The sequence below is a fragment of the Rhinoderma darwinii genome, chromosome 5 (assembly GCF_050947455.1).
Source record: "Rhinoderma darwinii isolate aRhiDar2 chromosome 5, aRhiDar2.hap1, whole genome shotgun sequence".
Lineage (NCBI taxonomy): Eukaryota > Metazoa > Chordata > Amphibia > Anura > Rhinodermatidae > Rhinoderma > Rhinoderma darwinii.
Window position 1 is genome coordinate 95,451,070 of NC_134691.1, and position 21,616 is coordinate 95,472,685.

At 42.3% G+C, this 21,616-nt stretch overlaps 1 protein-coding gene across 1 annotated transcript in view; it reads right to left on the reverse strand.

Moving 5' to 3' along the window:
• Positions 1-540: 540 nt before the first annotated feature.
• Positions 541-21,616, reverse strand: part of RNF125 (ring finger protein 125) — a 29,054-nt gene continuing 7,978 nt past the window's right edge. Inside the window, exons 2-6 of the mRNA XM_075826307.1 lie at positions 16,104-16,257; positions 13,515-13,609; positions 12,548-12,647; positions 5,242-5,346; positions 541-4,263 (exon numbers count right to left, since the gene is read on the reverse strand). Of these exons, the coding sequence (XP_075682422.1) occupies positions 4,177-4,263; positions 5,242-5,346; positions 12,548-12,647; positions 13,515-13,609; positions 16,104-16,257 (541 nt within the window). The 3' untranslated portion in view covers positions 541-4,176. The remainder of the gene's footprint in view (positions 4,264-5,241; positions 5,347-12,547; positions 12,648-13,514; positions 13,610-16,103; positions 16,258-21,616) is intronic.

A 21,616-nucleotide genomic window follows, 5' to 3' on the forward strand; every position in this document is an offset into this window, starting at 1 on the left:
CTGGTATGTTATAAAGTGAATAAGTCACAAGAAAAATTTAGAAAAGGCCAAAAAGTTTTTAGTATTTAATTACAAAAAGAGTCTCTTACCCATAAATAGCTGATAGTACAGTCTGGCAATCGTGCACAGGACCCCAACGCGTGTTTCGCAGATGTGCTTCCCCGTTGGGGTCCTGTGCACGATTGCCAGACTGTACTATCAGCTATTTATGGGTAAGAGACTCTTTTTGTAATTAAATACTAAAAACTTTTTGGCCTTTTCTAAATTTTTCTTGTGACTTATTCACTTTATAACATACCAGTTTTTTCCTTGCACACTGCCTTGCATTACTGGCATTTTGCCATGACTGGAAAACTAAAGCTGTTTATATGAATATCGGCCATACTCTATAGTCACATTTTTGAAGTCTCTGATGCTATTTACTTGTACTATTACACAGTCTGCCAATACGTGCTTTTTCAACTGTAATTGTAATAGTGTCCTCCAGTCCTTTTTGTACCTGTTTTTAACACATTGCGTGTAAGTGTTAATAAAGTTATATTTTAATGCATAGGCTCGTATTCTCCTTTTCTTTCTTCTGTGTTTAAATGCTTATATAGGAGTGCCTTTATTGTTACTCGGGGAGCATGCTTTACCTTACAGCAGCTAGCCCCTTCCTTTCTAAATTGCTGTAGGAGTCTTTCTGTTTATATATTATAAAGTTCACAGTAACTAATCCTGTTCTTCAACATAATACGGGATGATCATTTTAATTAAAGGCTATGGATAACTTTACATTTATTGTGTTTTATTTATTTATTGCAATGTATTTATTTTATTAAATATTTAGTTTTCTTTAAAAATGTTGCACCACTTGCCTTCTGCAGCTTGTATGTCTTATAATACAATACAAGCTGCTGGATGCCGTGCTGGGGTCGACAGACCGGCTGAATAGCTCTCTCTTCTCTCCTGAATGCTATTCTAAGCTGACATCTTTGCAACCAAAGAAAATAAACATAAATCAAATAAGTTGTCAACTTAGGGCCTGTTCATATCACCGTTGCCCTTCCGTTGAGGGGTTCCGTCGGGTTAACCCCTCAACGGAAAGGCAAACGGAAATTTAAGCCTCCGTTTCCCTCACCATTGGTATCAATGGTGACGGAAACCTAGCTAATGGTTTCCGTCTGTCAACGTTGTGACAAGGTTCCGTTGTTCTTGACAGAACCAATAGCCAGTCGATTGCGCTATTGATTCCGTCAAAACGACGGAACCCTGTCACAACGGTGACAGACAGAAACCATTAGATAGGTTTCTGTCACCATTGAGTTCAAAAGGTGGGGGAAACAGAAGCTGAGATTTCCGTTTGCTTTCTGCTGAGGGGTTATCCCGACTGAAAACTCAGACGGAACCCCTCAACGGTGATGTGAACACAGCCTTAGAATAGCGTTCAGGGGAGCAGAGAGAGGCTAAAGAGGAGCCAACAATAAGCTGGTCTGTCGGACTAAGAAATTAATGCGAGCGGAAAAACCAGCTCGAGGGAAAAAGAAGGGACATGCCCTATATTTGGGCGTTTACGCCTCTGACCTCCCATTGACATCAATGGGAGGCAGAGAAAGCGTATTTCGGTGCGTTATATGCCCGCGGCGCTCAATGGCCGCGGGCAAAAAACGCAGCCAAAATCGGAGTGCAGTCAGAGGAAAATCTGTCTCAAAGTTCCAAACGGAAGTTTGAGGCAGATTTTCCTCCTGCAAAAAACTCAGTGTGAACCCAGCCTTATTGTATTGTATGATATACAAGATAAAGACAAATGGTGGAAAAATTATAATCAAAACGAATTGTAAATATTTAATAAAACACTTACAATGCAATAATAATTTTAACAAAACTGTCTGCAAAGGTGTCTATAGCCTTTAAATAGAAGCAGGAAGTAATATTTTATTGCCGTATCTATACAGCCCGTAAACAAGAAAATACCATCCTGTCATGTGCACTAGACTTAACATCCACAAGAAGGCTTTTGGACATTAGTAGCATTGCAAAATATTGTGATTTGAATATTGGCGTGTAGTTTTAAATGATTCAAACACAATAATAGTACAAGGGTTAATATACACACAATGCAACCTAGATGAATATAAGCAATGATTACGTAATAATGACATCTTCTGCAGATTAGAAAAGTGCCCATATACCAGTGCTCGAACAAAACTACCATTAGGTAAAGTTATGTATGCCCAAATTGTAAAGAACAATTCAACATATCATCATAAAGGCTCCTTGCAATATTAGTTTAGTGTATGTGAAATCAATAACATATGAGTACAAATAGTGTATAACTACAGAAAATAAATAGAAATAATGTAACTCAAATAATGAAGCCAAAAAGCAGTATTCTATCAAAACACAATAAGTGGGTCCTGCCTCTGACGACTCAATTTATAACATGTGAAAGAGTGACCTGTATGTCCTTATCTTAAATGAGTTGTCTGGTTTAGAAAATCTATTTTCAAAGACCACATTAGGGAGTTATAAGATAATAGAGAGGCTTCCCCATTCAGGACTCTCATCTATTAGTCAAAGTGGAGGGCAGATACAAACAGCACCTCTGGAGGACCTATCAAGTCTTGTGTATCTAGCAATCAGTCATGTGCAATGCTTCATTTCCCCTGTGGTGGTGCTGCAGATAATTTTAACACTTGCTGCTGGATTCCTCCAGAGATTACAGCAGATTGCCAGACACCCTGTGATCAGATTAATGTTGCAAGACCCTTGTAACAAAAATAGATTTTCCCAAGCAGACAGCCCCTTTAAGGGAGCACAAATGACATTAAAAATAAAGTAATAAACTCAGAAAATAGTCCAATCACACAAGCAAAATATGCAAAACATCAGCACAAAGAAGATGCTGTTGAAAAAGGTAAGACTTGGTAAAACATTATATGACAGCTGTCATTTACAGTAATATAAATACAGCTCACACACAGCTTTAAAAAGAGACATCCTGTCAGTAATCCCTTATAGAACACGACAGTAATGTCCTTTTCAGCTGCATACACAGGCACATGGGATACACCTCTGAAAGACTGGGTGTTATGCTGTTAGAGAAAAGCTTTTGCCTGTTTTCCTACAATTTTAGATTTAGTGTCCCTAAAAATGAACACTCTTGTTTGTCATCATAGTTATTTCAGCACAGTATGACACTGATCAAACAGAAAAATTCTGGTGGTCATTCCATTCTCAATCCAAGGTCTCTCCACCAGGCTAGCTGGTGTCATTTTATCCTATGTGGTTTGGCTATGTGGTTTCATTTTTTTATTGTAATAGGACGACGTGATAAGTCATCAGACTGTGACCATGCCAACAGTTTTATTTTTCCTTCTATTAGGCCTCTTTCATACAGTGGTATTTTGCAGTACATTAGTATTCGGAAGCTAAAACCAGGAGTAGGTCCAAAACAGGTGCAAATCTTTCCATCATCCTTTTTCTTTGTGTAGATTCCACTCCTGGCGTTGGCTTCCAAATACTGATGTAAAATACTGCCATGTGAAAGAGGCCTAACAATGTGATCGCATACTGCTAACCTAATGTATTCCAATATTTTAGGAAACAAAGTTCTTTACATTCTTTCTTTCTTACGTTTTCACTGTACATACCTTGGGCCACCCTGTGACCTCTTCTATCTTGTTCCTCCAGTTGCATACACTTGCTCTACCAGTCCTCTTTCTGTCAGACCATTTTCTGTGTTACTCGCATTATAAGTTAGTGAGTGTCAGTGTGATAGTTCACATATTCTGATGCTGGGGCTGAACTACTAACAGAACACTTGTCTAGTGCACATATCCAACATGGGAACAAAGTATTGCTCCAACTCTAAAACGGTGGATCTTCAGGTGTTATGCAACTTCACAGCATGCCAAACCAGCCAAGGATACGTCTAGTTCCTCAATGCCCGGAGAGCTACGATCACCTACCTCTACTGTAAAGCACCAGCGATATAACCGTTCCGTAAGATCAAGTAATAATCTGCTCAGAATTCAGTCATCCGAATTACCTATAATAATTGTTGTTTTATGCTGCAGTCTCTTTTAACCTCATCATATATTGAAAAACAAAAATAGTCTTTATCTGTAAACCACAAAAGTACATCAGCAACTCTTCTACACGCCATACTGATGATCTTGTCTGTCTTTTTGATGCTTAGGTTCTGTTTGAATGTCTCATGTAGTGTATCAAAGAAAGATCTAGTACTCTCTCAATAAGTGCCTCTTCCACTATGTTTATATCCTAAGGTTAAAAACAGAAAAAGATTGTTAGAACAGCATTACAGTAAAGCAAAGCAGCACATTACAGAGAACCTAGACCATAGTGTGAAATGTCATCTTACATCAGTCATCTATTCTTATATAAATAAAGACTAAAGTGACTGTTCACCTTTAGACAGCTGACATGTCAGAAGATGTCATTAGGGGGGGGTCTGTGCCCTGGGACTCCTATCACTTGATCAATGAGTGATGTGGCCCCATTGTTATAGCAATCGAAGGATGTACCAGGGTAGAGACCCCCACTGATTACATTGTCACAATGACATGTCAGAATATGTCTAAAGATCAACCTTCAACTTAAAGGGTGTGTCTGACATTTGAGATTTCTCCAAATGCCAGAGGAAAATAAAAATAATGTTAAACTCTCCTTGTGTCCTCAGTGACATTGTCTTGTTCATGCAAAACATACGCAAATAGTCTTTATTTCAAAACACTACATGTGGACTATGTATCAATATTTAAAGAGAATTTAGGTACACATATAACTATTGCTTGATACAATTTAGCTTTCGTACATCAGAAATCAAATAATAATAATAATAATGTTAATAATAACGTGCTTAACCACATGGCTAAGAGGAAATAGGTCCACAATACGCCCAGGCACATGCAATGCAATATTTCTAGATTGCCACCTAGTGGTAGAAATATAAGGTTCAGCGAGGGATCTTCAGGCTATGAAAATATTAGTACAGTACAACGTACAACCTTGGAGCTAGTACATACAGAATCAGAATTTATCAACATGAAAGAAATTCCAGAAAAGGATCTGTTATCTGTATGATCTGTCCTGTCAATCAGTACTTAACCCTTTACCAGCTAAGACTGCTAAGCAAACAAAAAATATGGGTAGTCATGAAAGGACAACTAAAGACAACATGTAATGTAAAAGTAAAGCATACAATGAGCAGGCAAAATGAATATGTATTTTGGTACTCACAATGTAGTTTTCATAGTATATTGAGTGTCTGGCATGAAGATGCTTTAGAAAATTCGAGTCATAGCTGGAGTCTCCTCCCGGCATTATGTGACAAATTGGACACATCTAGGAAAAAGACGATGGAATTATCAGTGAAGTTACATCATACAAGACCTAATGCACCTTCATAAAGACTGGTACCTTGACCTAACCTTCTTTCTGATATGTAGCCAGCAAAAGGGGTATTACAGTTTCAGAAAATATAGGTTGTTCTTTGTATTATGAGAAGTTATACAATTTTTCAATATACTTTCTGTATCAACTCTTCACAGATTTCAAGATCTCAGCTTGCAGTTATTCAAAGGGAACCTTCATTGTTTATGTGTCCTTTTTATGTAATGAACATTTGTTCTATTACATGACCAGGACATGCACAGTCACACTCCATTAAAGTGAATGGGAGATGGACAGTTCAGCACAGTCACTCGATTTTTTAGGCTAGGGCTGCACCTAGACTTTTTATCGCTCAATTCAAAAAATTACTATGAAATCACTGTCCATAGGAATGCAATGAGTGCCTTGAAAATGTCTTCAAAATCGCTCCAGTCAAGCAATTCGCTAGCAACTAATTTCTTTATTCGCTACATGCTGGGACTTCTTAGCAATGTTTAAAATGTAGCAGTTACTTTTTCCTCCAATGAGTAATATGAAAATCGCTTGTTAAGGTTTTGATTACTCTATAGTAGGGCTGTGCGATTAATCAAATTAATTCAATTAATTCGCCCTCAAGGACTCTCACCATTGTGTTTTTTAACAGAGTCGTTGAATCGATTCTTTAGCGGTGCCGTCCTGCAGGAGGAAGCTCCGCCCAGCCGCCAGCCTGGTCTGCCCCGTCCTGTCTCTGCTTCCCCATGGAACTGCTGTTCTGTACTGAACAAAATGATACAGTATGGAACAGGCATTCCATGGCGAAGCAGGGACTCCTAGTATAGCGATACTACTCCGCTGTAGATATGCCCCCCCCTTGCAGATCGCACCAGCACCCCGCTTGTAGATCACACCTCCACCCCAATTGCAGATTGCATCACCACCACCCCTTGTAGATCTCACCCCCACCCCCTCTTGTAGATCGCATCACCACCACCCCTTGTAGATTGCACCACAGTAGCTCCCACTAGGAGCTGAATCCCCGGCTAAAGCGTCGGCAACCTCTGGCCGGGAATTCAGCTCCTAGTGGCAGCTACACTGGCGATATCTACAAGGAAGAAGGGGGGATGCGATCTACATGGGGGGTGGGGGTGCTATCTGCAAGGGGGTGTGGCACTATCTACATGGGCACTGTGGCACTATATTGGGGGGTGGCAGTATGTGGACACTGTCACTATATGTGGGCACTGTGACTATATGTGGGCACTGTGGCACTATGTCCCTACACCGTGAGCAACAAGAGAAGTGAACAAGCCGAGTCAAACCAGGAGAGTACGAGGTGCCAAACGCAGAGCAGGAGAGTAGTCAGCAAGCCGGGGTCAATATGAAGCAAGGACAATAGTACAAGAAGCTGCAGCAGGGCCAGGAAACCAAACGAGAAGAATCACAAGCAAAGGAGGAACAGGAAAGGCAGGAATAAATAGACGGAGGGCGGGAGCTAGCTCCGTCTGGCCAGGCTGTGATAGGCTCTTCCACTCCTAAGCCTGCCACCCTGAGTGGTGGAAGATGGAGTCAGTCTCACAGACATAGAAGCAGGTGCAGACTGATTATCTATGGGCGTTAACCCCGAAGTTGTGCCTGGCAGATCCTTCACAGTACCCCTCCCTTTATGAAGGGCGACCGGACCCTTTCTAAGTGGACCTGGTTTACTGGGGAAACGAAGGTGAAACCTCCTGACCAATATCCCAGCGTGAACGTCCCGAGCGGGTACCCAAGTCCTCTCCTCAGGCCCGTATCCTCTCCAATGGACCAGGTACTGGAGGGAGCCTTGGACTATCCTGCTGTCGACAATCTTGGCCACCTCGAATTCTGCCCCCTCAGGGGTGAGAACAGGGACCGGAGGTTTCCTCGAGGGAGCCAAGGACGGGGAGCAGCGTTTAAGGAGGGAGGCATGGAACACGTCGTGTACTCGAAAAGATGGGGGCAACTCCAGTCGGAAGGAGACAGGATTGTGGACTTCAATGACCTTGTACGGCCCTATAAACCGGGGAGCAAACTTCTTGGACGGGACCTTAAGGCGCACATTTTTAGACGATAGCCACACCAGATCCCCGACCACAAACAAGGGGTTAGCAGAACGTTTTCTATCTGCCTGAGTTTTTTGTATGCTCTGGGACGCCTCTAGGTTCTTCTGAACCTGAGCCCAGACTGTGCACAGTTCTCGATGAACGACCTCTACCTCGGGATTGTTGGAACTACCAGGTGAAACGGAAGAGAACCGTGGATTAAACCCAAAATTACAGAAAAAGGGGGAGACCCCTGACGAGTTACTGACCCGGTTATTAAGGGAAAATTCGGCGAGGGGAATGAATGAGACCCAATCATATTGACAGTCAGAGATAAAACACCTTAAATATTGTTCTAGAGACTGATTAGTCCTCTCAGTTTGGCCATTAGTTTCAGGATGGAAGGCAGAGGAGAAGGACAGATCAATCTCCAACTTTTTACAGAAGGCTCTCCAAAACAATGAAACAAATTGTACCCCTCTATCAGAAACAATATTGACAGGGACCCCATGGAGACGCAGGATGTGTTTGACAAACAAGGTAGCTAACGTCTTAGCATTGGGTCGTTTTTTGAGGGGCACAAAGTGGAACATCTTACTGAAGCGGTCTACGACAACCCACACCACCGACTTGCCTTGAGATGGAGGCAAATCGGTGATAAAATCCATGGAGATATGGGTCCAAGGTCTCTGGGGAATGGGCAAAGAACATAGTAAGCCCACTGGTCGGGACCTGGGAGTCTTGGACCTAGCACAAACTTCACAAGCGGCGACGTAGGCCTTAACGTCTTTAGGCAACCCAGGCCACCAATAGTTTCTGGCAATGAGGTGCTTGGTACCCAGGATGCCTGGATGGCCAGATAGTGCAGAGTCATGATTTTCCCTAAGTACCCTTAGCCAGAATTGCAGGGGAACAAACAGCTTGTTCTCAGGAAGGCTCCATGGAGCTGAACCTTGATCAGCCGCAATTTCAGAGACTAAATCAGAATCAATAGCGGAAATGATTATACCTGGAGGCAAAATACAAGCAGGATCTTCCTCCGAAGGAGGGCTGGCCATGAAGCTACGTGACAGTGCATCAGCCTTAACATTTTTAGACCCAGCCCTATAGGTAACCACAAAGTTGAATCTGGTAAAAAATAACGCCCAACGAGCTTGTCTCGGGTTTAGCCTCCGGGCAGATTGTAGGAAAACCAGATTCTTGTGGTCGGTAAGGACTGTTACCTGGTGCCTAGCCCCCTCCAGGAAGTTGCGCCACTCTTCAAATGCCCATTTAATTGCTAAGAGTTTGCGGTTGCCAATATCATAGTTACTCTCAGTGGGTGAAAACTTCCTGGAGAAGAAGGCAAAGGGACGGAGATGGGTGAGGGACCTGGTACCCTGGGACAAGACAGCCCCCACTCCCAACTCGGACACGTCAACCTCCACGATAAATGGCTCCATTTGGTTGGGCTGAACCAGCACCGGGGCCGAGATAAAGCACTTCTTAAGGACCTCAAATGCCTGGACAGCCTCAGGAGGCCAGTGGAGGAGATCAGCACCTTTGCGAGTGAGATCCGTAAGAGGCTTAGCGTTGACCGAGAAGTTAGCAATAAACCTCCTGTAATAATTAGCGAACCCCAGGAAGAACTGTAACGCCTTCAGGGAGGCAGGTTGGACCCATTCCGCCACAGCCTGGACCTTGGCAGGGTCCATGCGGAATTCATGAGGAGTGAGGATTTGGCCCAAAAATGGTATCTCCTGCACCACAAACACACATTTTTCGGTCTTCGCAAACAGTTTGTTTTCTCGAAGGACCTGGAGCACCTTCCTGACATGCTCAATGTGGGAGGACCAGTCCTTGGAAAACACAAGTATGTCATCAAGGTACACTACAAGAAATACCCCCAGGTAGTCTCTCAAAATCTCATTTATGAAATTCTGGAAGACCGCGGGAGCATTACACAACCCAAAGGGCATGACGAGGTATTCGAAATGACCTTCGGGCGTGTTAAACGCAGTCTTCCACTCATCCCCCTCTTTGATGCGGATTAGGTTATACGCCCCCCGTAGATCAAACTTAGAGAACCATTGGGCCCCCTGAACCTGATTAAAGAGATCAGGAATCAGAGGAAGGGGATACTGGTTCCTTACAGTGACCTCATTCAAGCTTCGGTAGTCAATGCATGGCCTAAGACCACCATCCTTCTTCCCTACGAAGAAGAAGCCAGCACCTACCGGAGAAGTAGAGGGGCGAATGTAACCCTTGGCCAGGCATTCCTGGATATACTCTCTCATGGCTTCATGTTCGGGACAAGAGAGATTAAATATCCTACCCTTAGGGAGCTTAGCTCCTGGTACCAAATTGATTGCGCAATCATATTCTCTATGAGGAGGTAACACTTCGGAGGCCTCCTTAGAGAAAACATCGGCGAAGTCCTGAACAAACTCAGGTAGCGTGTTCACCTTCTCAGGGGGAGAAATAGAATTAACAGAAAAACATGACGTCAAGCATTCATTACCCCACTTGGTAAGGTCCCCAGAATTCCAGTCAAACGTGGGATTATGCAACTGCAACCAGGGAAGGCCTAAAACCAAATCGGACGATAATCCCTGCATTAACAGTACAGACCACTGCTCCAAATGCATGGAGCCAACAAGGAGTTCAAAAACAGGGGTATGCTGTGTAAAATAACCATTAGCAAGAGGAGTGGAGTCGATACCCACTACCGGGACAGGTTTAGGCAAATCAATCAAAGGCATAGCTAGAGACATAGCAAATTCCACAGACATGATATTAGCAGAAGACCCTGAATCCACGAAGGCACTGCCAGTAGCAGACCTACCACCAAAAGAGACCTGAAAGGGAAGCAAGATTTTAGTACGTTTCATATTTACGGGAAATACCTGTGCGCCCAAGTGACCTCCCCGATGATCACTTAGGCGCGGAAGTTCTCCGGCTGCATTCTTATGCTTAGGACAGTTGTTCACATGATGCTTGTCATCCCCACAGTAGAAGCAGAGACCATTCTTCCTGTGGAAATCTCTACGTTGTTGGAGGGACACGGAGGCCCCGAGTTGCATAGGTACCTCCGAGTCTTCCGGCGAGAAACGAAGCAACGGAACCTCGGGAGGCATCATGGGGGAGTCAGAGGAGAAAACATCAAGACGTTCAAGTCGTCGTTCCCTGAGACGTCGGTCAAGTCGTACCGCTAAAGCCATAACCTGGTCTAGGGAGTCAGAAGAGGGATAACTAACTAGCAGATCTTTCAGGGCGTTCGACAGACCCAACCTAAACTGGCACCTTAAGGCAGGGTCATTCCACCGAGAAGCTACGCACCACTTCCTAAAGTCAGAGCAATACTCCTCAACAGGTCTCTTACCCTGACGTAAGGTCACCAGCTGACTCTCGTCAAAAGCAGTCTTGTCAGTCTCGTCATAGATGAGTCCGAGAGCAGAAAAGAAAAGATCAGGGGCGTCAGGAGCCAAGGAGAAGGCCCGTTCTTGGGGCCTTTCCTGGAGCCGGGACATAATTATACCCACCCGCTGGCTCTCAGAACCTGAGGAGTGGGGCTTTAAACGAAAATAGAGCCTACAACTCTCCCGAAAGGAGATTAAAGTCTTCCGATACCCTGAGAACCGGTTGGGCAACTTGAGGTGGGGTTCAAGAGGTGAGGTGGACTACCATGGTAGCATCAGGCTGGTTGACCCTCTGAGCCAGGGCCTGGACCTGTAGGGAGAGACCTTGCATTTGCTGAGCCAGGGTCTCAAGGGGGTCCATAGTAGTGTGAGGGACCAGGGTAGAGTAGGTATATGGGCTTGTGATTGTGTAATGACAGGGATAGGGAAACAGACAAGTGAGCCCTAATCTACCCGCCACTCAGTCCCTGCCTACTTGCAACGACCCGCCCTAGGCGACGGGGTACAACTGGGCGACGGTCCCTACGCTCAATAAGTGCACGACAGACAAACAGACAAGGGTACACAGAGCTAGGGGGAGAAAGGGGGCAGTTGCCCACGGCAACACCGTGAGCAACAAGAGAAGTGAACAAGCCGAGTCAAACCAGGAGAGTACGAGGTGCCAAACGCAGAGCAGGAGAGTAGTCAGCAAGCCGGGGTCAATATGAAGCAAGGACAATAGTACAAGAAGCTGCAGCAGGGCCAGTTAACCAAACGAGAAGAATCACAAGCAAAGGAGGAACAGGAAAGGCAGGTATAAATAGACGGAGGGCGGGAGCTAGCTCCGTCTGGCCAGGCTGTGATAGGCTCTCCCACTCCTAAGCCTGCCACCCTGAGTGGTGGAAGATGGAGTCAGTCTCACAGACATAGAAGCAGGTGCAGACTGATTATCTATGGGCGTTAACCCCGAAGCTGTGCCTGGCAGATCCTTTACAGGCAGAAGCTAAAGCAAAAAGCCAAACAGAAACGAAGCAGCTCAGCGCTCACACTAGCGCTTCTGCCGCTTCGTATTAGCGATTGGTGGGGGTCTCAGTGCTTGGACCCCCACCAATCAAAACTTCTGACATGTCACTATGACATGTCGGAAGTTTGTTGAACGTTTAGTTACCCTTTAATATATACCGATTATCAGAATTTTCTCTTTTTACAAGTGAGGGTGATCCCGCATATCACCTAGAAAACTATTTTTATAATCAGTATATAGCTGTGCATGCAATTCCCCTATGTAAAAGAATTATCTCTTAATATTTTTTAGTTCGTTTAGCAAAATCAGGAAAATTTAGATTAAAATAGATAATTGTACTGAAGTTTGTAAAAAAATGCCAATTTTATTTGTAATCCATATCGCCCATCCCTACTCTATAGAAAAAAAATCTCACTACAAAAAGTCTGTGTATAGCCCTAGGCTGACATATCTCCCATAGTGACTGTGTATGTGCGGCCACCTATCCACTGCAAACTGGGGAAGGACATGGCAAGAAGTCAAGGTCCAGTTGACCATCACCTCACTTAGCCTTTCAACTTTTGAAACATAACATTAGATGCATACAGCCATCGCAATATTCGAGGCAGTTATATGCATCTCATGATACAGGAAACAAATATATCTTTGACATAATCCTGGGATTCATAGCAAAAGAGAATATGCATTTTAAATAATGTAATAAAATTCCTTACCACCAATCGGCTCTCTGAATTGTGGTAGGCGAAGCAATGCTGTACAAGATTATCTTCATCTAGCTCTACTGGACAGAAAGGGCAAACATATGTGTCTTCTCTGAAAAGCAAAGGAACATCGAAACTTAGAGAGTTACATATATAATATCAAAAGTCATTAAAACAACCCCCCAGATCCCATAAATAATTCCCCTTTACCCCTTCCTTGAGTAGTCGATTTCTGTGCATGTTCTCAACACTGTAAATATTAGGGCAGCCAATGAATGGGCCAAGATAGCATAACCATAATCTTAATTTATGCTCTGTTTGGCTACATTATATGATTTAAAGTTTTTCAAAGTTTTTCACTCAAATGGCTCTAGCCCCAAGTCAAACAAGTATCCAGGATTCAGTGCGACAGTCCTGGATTAAATTCCCAGAATGTAATGCTTATTTCATATGGACACATGTATTTCAATGGAGCCGTTCACATGGCCGTTGTTTCAACGTAGCGTGTGACGGGTCCATTGAAAATTAGGACATGTCCTATTTTCCTGCGTTTTCACGCATCCCTCCATAGACTCTAGTCTATGAGGGATTCGTGATAACGCGTCCCACACCGGTTCAACTCAGATGTGAAAAACAGCCGTTTTTCTCGTCCGAAGTTTTTGCCCACTCTCTTCTGAATGTAGACTAAAGGAAATTTTATATGGAGTAACCAGTGTATACAATCTGCTGGAAATTAGGGGCAGGTAATACATGTAAAACAGGTACCATTCTTGTGGCTCCCAAATACACTATATGTATATATATATATATATATATATATATATATATATATATATATATATATATATATATTGATGTCAATTCTTTGTGTATAATTTTTCTGATTCATTTCTTTTTGTTGGTTTTAGAGTATTTGGAAGTGACAAAAACGTAATTCAAATATGGTTGTACTATGCAAAGAACACACAATGAAACGTACCTGCATACTCTCCTCCCTAACTCTTCTATAGGTCCATACTTTGTAATGTATTGCTGACACATATTTAAGTGTGCTCTCATTTCACTCAGGCATATCTGAAAGGAAAACGGATAGAAATTGTTTGTTAGAATATTAGTTACTATTACTAACAATATCATTGGTTTAGGTGTCAAATAGAAAGCATGAATTAACATTATTTCTCTTAAAATATAAAGAAAAACTCATACAGAACAGCACAAAAGAGGATTTACAGCTCAGCAAGTGTTGGCAACAATCATACTCTGCTTTTTAATCTCTTAAGGACCCGGCCATTTTTGGCCTCTAGGACCACGCGAAACGTGTAGCTCTTTAATCTCAGCATTCCAGAACTAATAACTTTCTTTTATTTTTGCATCAACGCAGAAGCATGGGGTCTTGTTTCTTTGCAGGACAAGTTATAGTCTCTACATTTTGGGGTATGTATATGTTAGCAGGTAATTTTTTAAAATGTAATTTTGTGAAAGAAAGAAAAATGCTAACTTTTTTTTTTCGCTGACCTGAAATAAGTGTGTATTTATTTATAGTACATGTTTTGACGTTTATAGAGAAACTACATTTGTGGGAGTTAATCTTTTTTTTACAATACTTATATACAGATACATACATGTATACAATCTTATTTTCTGTAACTTTTTTTTCTTAAGCCATAAAGGGACTTTCATTAAACTTAATTTTTTTTTATTACAATATACTGCCATATTTGTGTATGCCAGTATATTATGCCCTTGCATACAAATATGAAGTCACCTGTTATGGCATACCACATGTATGCCCTAACATGATTTTCCAGGAAACATCAATGTGGAACTTTATCTGCTCCCAGGTTGTCTCCATAGTCACTAGGGCTGGAAAGCCCAGTTTCCTGTGGGATGACCCCCCCCCCCCCTCCTTGTACAATGTTGTGATCAGTTTGATCCCATCACTAAAAGAATTAACTGCCTGGGATGTCGTTTTTTCAGATCCAAGTATTTACGGCAGGAGTGCGTGCATTACAGCCGTCCTCCCGTTGGTGATGGCGCAGATTCATTGGCAGCACCCATGCGATAAACTTGACATAATAGTAAGCTAAAATCTCTCAACTACCTAAGGCCCTTGATGTACTATTACGTTAAGGTGCGGCAATGGGTTAAAGGTTCACTATCCCATCATTTTTGTTTCACCTGTAAAACTGTCCACACACATAAGTTCTTCCCCAGCTACCAAACGGAGTACTGGACATGAGGTAGTTGGAAGACTCATAGACAAATATCTTAGGTGGATGGTCAGGGTAAAGGGGATGTCCTCTTTAAACACCATTTGACATAATATAAATACAAAAGTTGAATGTAATGTTGCTGTCCCAGAACATTCTAAATAAGTGAATTGCAGGTTACTGAGCTCTGTATATGTGCAGCGCGACATCAGCTACACACAGAGTTTAGCCAGTACAAGAGTTTGAGGAGTCGGCAAAACCCGATAGCTGCAGTGTGGCAAGGGAGATTGGGGGGAGACAGTAAAGCTAACCATACACATGAGATAGCTGTTGTTCGAACGTTAATTCGGCTAACAGCTATATCTGAGCATGCATGTTTACATCAATGGAAAGGGGGGAATAAGCCACTGACAAACACATCTGCCAGCGGCTCATCTCCCGCGGGAACAAAGGTTCTGACGTATTGAAATCCAACTTGTGCCAGAGCACCTCTTTCCTCCGATTTCTGCCGTCGAAGACCAGTTTGGACGCCACTATACACAACATAATCAGTAAGATTGACAAAAAGACATAAATCCATTTTATTGGACCTTTAAGAAGTATATTAAAGCGACCCTCCTGTCCCAGGACAATTCTAAATGCAATGGTGTATATGGAGCAATATGACCTGGTTCTCTCCAATTGTGCCCCTGTGCCGTGGATTTGCCATTTTAGGGTCCCCTTTGCGCTGTCCAAAAATGGCTGCAGCACTTCTTAAGACTACGAGTCTGAGACACTCCCACTGTTCTCGGATTGGCCAGAGCTGCTCATGTGCGCAGTTCTGTCCAATCCGTTAACAGAGGGAATGCCTTAGACTCTGTCTAAGTGCTATGGCCATTTTGAGACAACACAAAGGGGACCCTAAAACAGCGGATCCACGGCAGAGGGGCACAACTGGAGGGCACCAGGTAATATTACTCCATATACCCCATCACATTTATAATTTTGTCCCGAGACCGGAGGGTCATTTTAAGTATTACATTTTAAGATACTGCTGGCTTTTGTCACAGACATAATATGACGAACATTTAAGATCTGTCTTAAAGACATCCATAGTATATGATATGAAGATATATTTTTTCCCAAGCATGCATTTACAAAGGAATTCATCATGTTTTCCACTTTTCCATGATTAGCTGGAATATTTTAAGAACTATTTATACAAGTAAAACCATGAGCAGACTGCATTTGCCTGAGCCGTATTTTTGGAATGTATTACAAAAGCATCAGACATATACTGTTTATATGTCTGATGCTTTTAGACGGCAAGGTTTAGCAGGCTCCGGCCAATTTCTTACACGTTCTCGCTTCTAACTCACCTTTTCTTCACATTCCTCACAATTCTGAAATACAGTCTTCATCTTCTTCATGATGTCCACAGCAAGGGTTCCTTCTGATGATAGGTGAGTACGGCAATAAGGACATGCATAAGCGTTATTCCTCAGACTAGCTTTTATACAAGTGTGACAAAACCTATAAGGCACAAGTAGAAACAACAAGAATGAACTACTCTTTGTAAGGAATATTCCACATGGAACTGTCATCATTGGTTAAAAAAAACACGGTGTATTTAAAAGCTATTATCACACCAGCGTAGACAATAGAAGAAAAATACGTTTGAGCATTTCACATACTGCATCAAGAACCTCCCAAGATACAATATGCTTTTGGGAGACTGGTTATGCTAAAACCCCTCAGTATGTGGATCATATTCAGTTACAAAGTGACCCTCCACTAAAATAAGAAATAATAATAAATGAATATTTGTTTGTTTTAATATTCTATTTGGCCTTTTCTGAGTTCTCTTGGTTTTCTACATAGATAACAAGCACTACATTTTGCAGAACCACACTGCCACCCTACTTCCATCTGTCTTACTGCACTGAATGTGATTCAGCATTCAATTGCTAAAACAGGAAGATCAGAATTATCAGTACTATAGCTGCTGCTGTATATTATATCATATATATCTATATATCTAGACATTGGCTGCACTGTACACAACTTGGGGATTAATGAAAAAGAGATCTTAGGCTTCGTTCACATATCCGTTAGGGGTCTAGTCTGACGTTCCATCAGTGGTTTCCTTCAGACACAACCGTAGGTTTCCGTTTACAACAACATTGATTTCAATGGTGACGGATCCGGTCCCAATGGTTTCCGTTTGTCTCCGTTGTGCAACGGTTCCTTCGTTTTGACGGAATCAATAGCGTAGTCGACTACGGTATTGATTCCATCAAAACGATGGAACCCTTCCACAACTGAGACAAATGGAAACCATTGGCACCGGATCCGCCACCATTGAAAACAATGGTGATGGAAACGGAAACATAGGTTTCCGTTTGTGTCAGTCAGGGTTCTATTCTGACGGAAACCTCTGTGAGAACGTCAGACTAGAGCCCTAACGGATATTAAAGGAAGGGTGTCGCGAAAAAAACATTTTTTATATCAATTTGCTTTTACTGTTTTATTTTAAAAAAAAATATTTATTTGTGTGTTTGTGTTTTACTTTTTTTTATTTTCTAACTTTTTCTTCTCTATGGGGGCTGCCATTTTTTTTTTTCAGTCCTGTATGTGTCGATTAACGACACATACAGAGATGGAATACGGCACACACATCCCCATAGAGAATGCGAACGGGAGCCGTTCGCATTCACTATGGTGTACACCATCTGTGTGGGAACGGCGCATGCGCCGCTCCCACACAGTCCAAATGGAAGGTCTTCGGCCGAGCCACATCCGGTGCCATTTTCTTGTGGACCGGAAGCTGCGGCCGGACAGTAAGATTACTACTTCCGGTCGCTGCTTCCGGACATGTGTTCTGAAGCAAGCACTAGGAGCGGAGGGAGCAGACGGAGCGGCGGCGGCAGGAGCAGGTAAGTTAGGTCTGTGTATGTTCGTGTTTTAGTGTGTGATTACCACTGTATGTAAGCCTACTACACTGTGTGTTAGCTCAAAAAATGGCGGCACACCGTGTAGGAGGTTTGTACATTCAATCCCCTCCTTTCTCCTGGCACTAGCCAGGATAAAGTGGGGGGCATTGTGTGAGCGAGTGTGTCTTCTCAAATTTTGCTTTACCACATGCTAATGCTGCAATTTTGGGAATTGCTCCCTCTAGTTACCAGCACAGGGAAATGTTATAAATTAGAATCTAATTTATAATATTTCCTGACTCGTGAAAAAATTAAAAAAATTAGAAAAAACAATTTCTAGCGACACATTCCCTTTAAGGGTTTTGGCATTGGATAATCCAATCTTTAGGAGCCTTAACAATTAGCTGATAACGAAGTGCCCCCCTGATGGGACCCCAGTGTTTAGAGGTTACACAATAAGTCCCCATGCAAACGACCGTATATTTCATCCGTAATTACGAACCCATTCATTTCTATTGGCCACGGACACCTTTCAGTATTTTTACTGATGAGTGTCCCTGCTGAAAAAATTATGGAACCAGTCCTATTCCGTAAATTACGGCACGGATTCTACCATAGAAGCCTATGGGCACTTCCCTAAATACGGACGGCTACGGATGTGCATTCGTAAACCGTCCCTATTTACGGAAGCGTTGCTATGCAACATGTTGGTGACATAATTTGCAGCCCCCTCTTTTTTTTTTTTTTTACGGATACGTATATACAGTTTAAATACGGATACAATACAGATCTTATTTACGGACACCCCTCCGTATATACGGAAGAATTACGGATGACTACGGATACGTATTTACAAACAGTATTTACAGATAGATGAAAATACGGTCATGTGCATGGGGCCTAAGTCAGGACAGGTCCTCCAAAGTGAGAGATGCTCTTTGAAACCGCTCTACACTCTGGTCAAAAGATGAGGAACCTGAACAGAGGACCCCCCCCCCCTCTTTTATTTCAGAATTCTCTAATAGGGTATATAAAAATTGGTCTTTAAGAAAGTAATGGCATATCGCGGTCAAGCATGCGCGCTGACGCTCCATCGCTGCTCCATTCAATGTCCTCCTCAATGCGGGCAGTGCAGTAAGGACGATGGAGGATCTGGGGGTTTGGGACCCCCCGTTCTCTTTATCAGTGGAGTCCCAGCGGTGGGCACCCGGCGATCAGAAAATGATCACCTGATTAGATGTAGACTTGTTATAGTATACAGTTCGTTTTTGGTGAACCTACGTGAATATATTTAGGAATTACATTTTAAAGAATCTGTAATATCACAATCCATAGGAATGCATTGAGTATCTTAAAAATCTCTTCAAAATCACTCCAATCAAGTGTGTAGCTCTGAATTCCCAGCATGTAGATAACAAATCTCTTGACTGGAGCGATTCTGAAGAGATTTTCGAGCTACTCAATGCATTCCTATGGACAGATAATTGTCGATTCTGGGATAACCCCTGTAATAATTGTGGAAGTAGGTAGTAGGTAGTAGGTGTACTTATTTTTCCCACTTGGGTTCCTGAATTTTTGTTTACTTTTTGGTGAATTTGTTTTTGCTAAATATTGAAATCTGTTGTGTTTTTTGTTGTCCCCAGACATTATTAGTTTGTTTATAAAAATTGGTGAGGAGAACACAACTATTATTTACAGATATATAAAGAGAATTGAAGGGGGGGATGTTTTCTTTTTTTCCCCAAGACTGTGTAAAGTAATAAGATGTATTGTTCTGCACATAAACCTATTTTTATACAAAAACAATACAGGGACTATGAGCGGACATGAGACAGAATGGATTAAATGGAAGCCTCGGGCTGATGTACATTGCAGATCCCTGATCATGGATCCTGTACAGTACACAAGTCATGTAGTACCGAGCCACACAACCTCTATGTGCAGCCGTACAGGCTCTGGTCGACTGGATATGTACTGAGATATTCTCCCCTCAAAGCAACACCGCTTTGGAAGCCCTATAATAGCTCTGCACAACATGAGCCCTTAGCCTGATCCATTGACAACTATTCACACGTTTTACAGTCATTTATAGTTTGACATTTCTGATTAAATTAATATTACTTAATATAGGAATGACTCTTTTCATATCTCCATCGCGGTGGTGATCCCCATTAAAACCAATGAGGCTTAAATGAAAATTGAATCTCATTGATTTTATTTGAGCAATCAGTGAGGGTCTAAGCTGAGAGACCCTCACTAATTATATATTATAACATTCTCAATGACGAGCCAGAGGACAAAGGTGAACCTTCGATTTAAAGGGTATGTGCACATTAACAATGTCATGGAGACCTGTCAAAAAAAAAGGATCACTAGAACACTAGAATAAAAATGCAAATCTCCTGGGCATGGAAGCCCCTTTATTCTTCTGACATTTTCAATGTTATTTTAGATGATCGGTAAAGGTGCACTTTAGGTCCCATTCAGATCACGTTTATGCCCTGTGTTTAGCATGTACGCCAGGAAACTTCCTGATGTACACGCTAAGCACACCCATAGAGCTCCATTAGCCTGGCGGGGGCCATAAAAGTGTTCTCTTGTTCTCTGTTGGACTGCTATGCCCTTTTTTTATGTATAGAGTAGGGTAGTAGACTACGCTATTCCATCCAACGGCAACACAAAAAAAAAAGTATACTGCGCAATATACTTTTTTTAAACTTGGGAGACTATGGGACGCAGACATCTTTTAAACGTATATGTCATTAACTTTTAAATAGCTTTTTGTGACGTATCCATTAAACAGATGCCATAATAGCATATGGGTGACAGATGCCTGTGACGGATGCCTAACAGTGGCATCTGTCACCCATAGGCTATTATGGCATCTGTTTAACATATACGTATCATGAAAAGGTCATGAGTGTTCTTGATGTATACGTTAAAACGGATACCATTATATATGGGTGAAGAATGCCACTGTTAGGGCATTCGTCGCAGCCTATGTTTAAAGCATACGTCGGGAGATTTTCCTGATATGCAGTTGTTGTCTGTAAGCAGCCATTTCAGGCTGGGGAAACATTTTTTGCAGTCTTCTTCAATTATTTCCTGCTTAATAAAAATAATTGACAAAAAGTACAGAAAATAACTCAATAATCTCGGCTAAGGCTTAGTGATCCTTTGTGAACCAAAAACCATGTGAATACTATACATTGTACTGCCAGGCAGAGATCTGGGAAAGAAAACAAAAATCTATAACACTGACTTGTTAAATAGTTCTAGGACACAAGGCTCCCCTCATCCAGTGTACTTTGGTGAATATAGGTCTAGAAAATCCAGACTGCATAGCCAAGCACTTCAATAATGACCTGGTTTCACAATTCATGTTTTTTGTAATCAGACCTGTCGTCTGGAAGACCCTTTTCATGGAGCAGGATATGCCCTCACGTACACAGGAATGTTTTTGTTCTTTAATGTTTCCCCTCTACAACTCATGGACATAGAGGATCAGGATGATATCATTTTGGGCACAAGCCAGAAAAGACAGTGAGTATGAAAACCCAAGTATAGTTCAAAAAGTACTACGTTTCCAACCTGTGGTAAGGGGATTGTTATTGATTTCCAGACTTGAACTTCCACAATTAAAGGGGTTCTCCGGGACTTTTATATTGTTGGCCTATCCTTTAGCTGACTGAAAGGGGCCGCGGTGACGAATGCTTCGGCCTCTTCATAGTTTACCAGGCACAGCGCCTTCTTCCAACTCTTCCTATTAAACTACATTGCTGCTAAAAAAAACTGTAATTATGAAAATATGTCTCTAATACTCATAGCTTTAGACATCGTCTCCCATTTAGGCCCTGTTCACATCTGCGTCGGATCATTCCGCTGTTCTGCGACGTCAGAGGAGCACAACAAGGGAATGCCGGACGCAACGGTCCCGTTGCAACACGGACACCACCGGC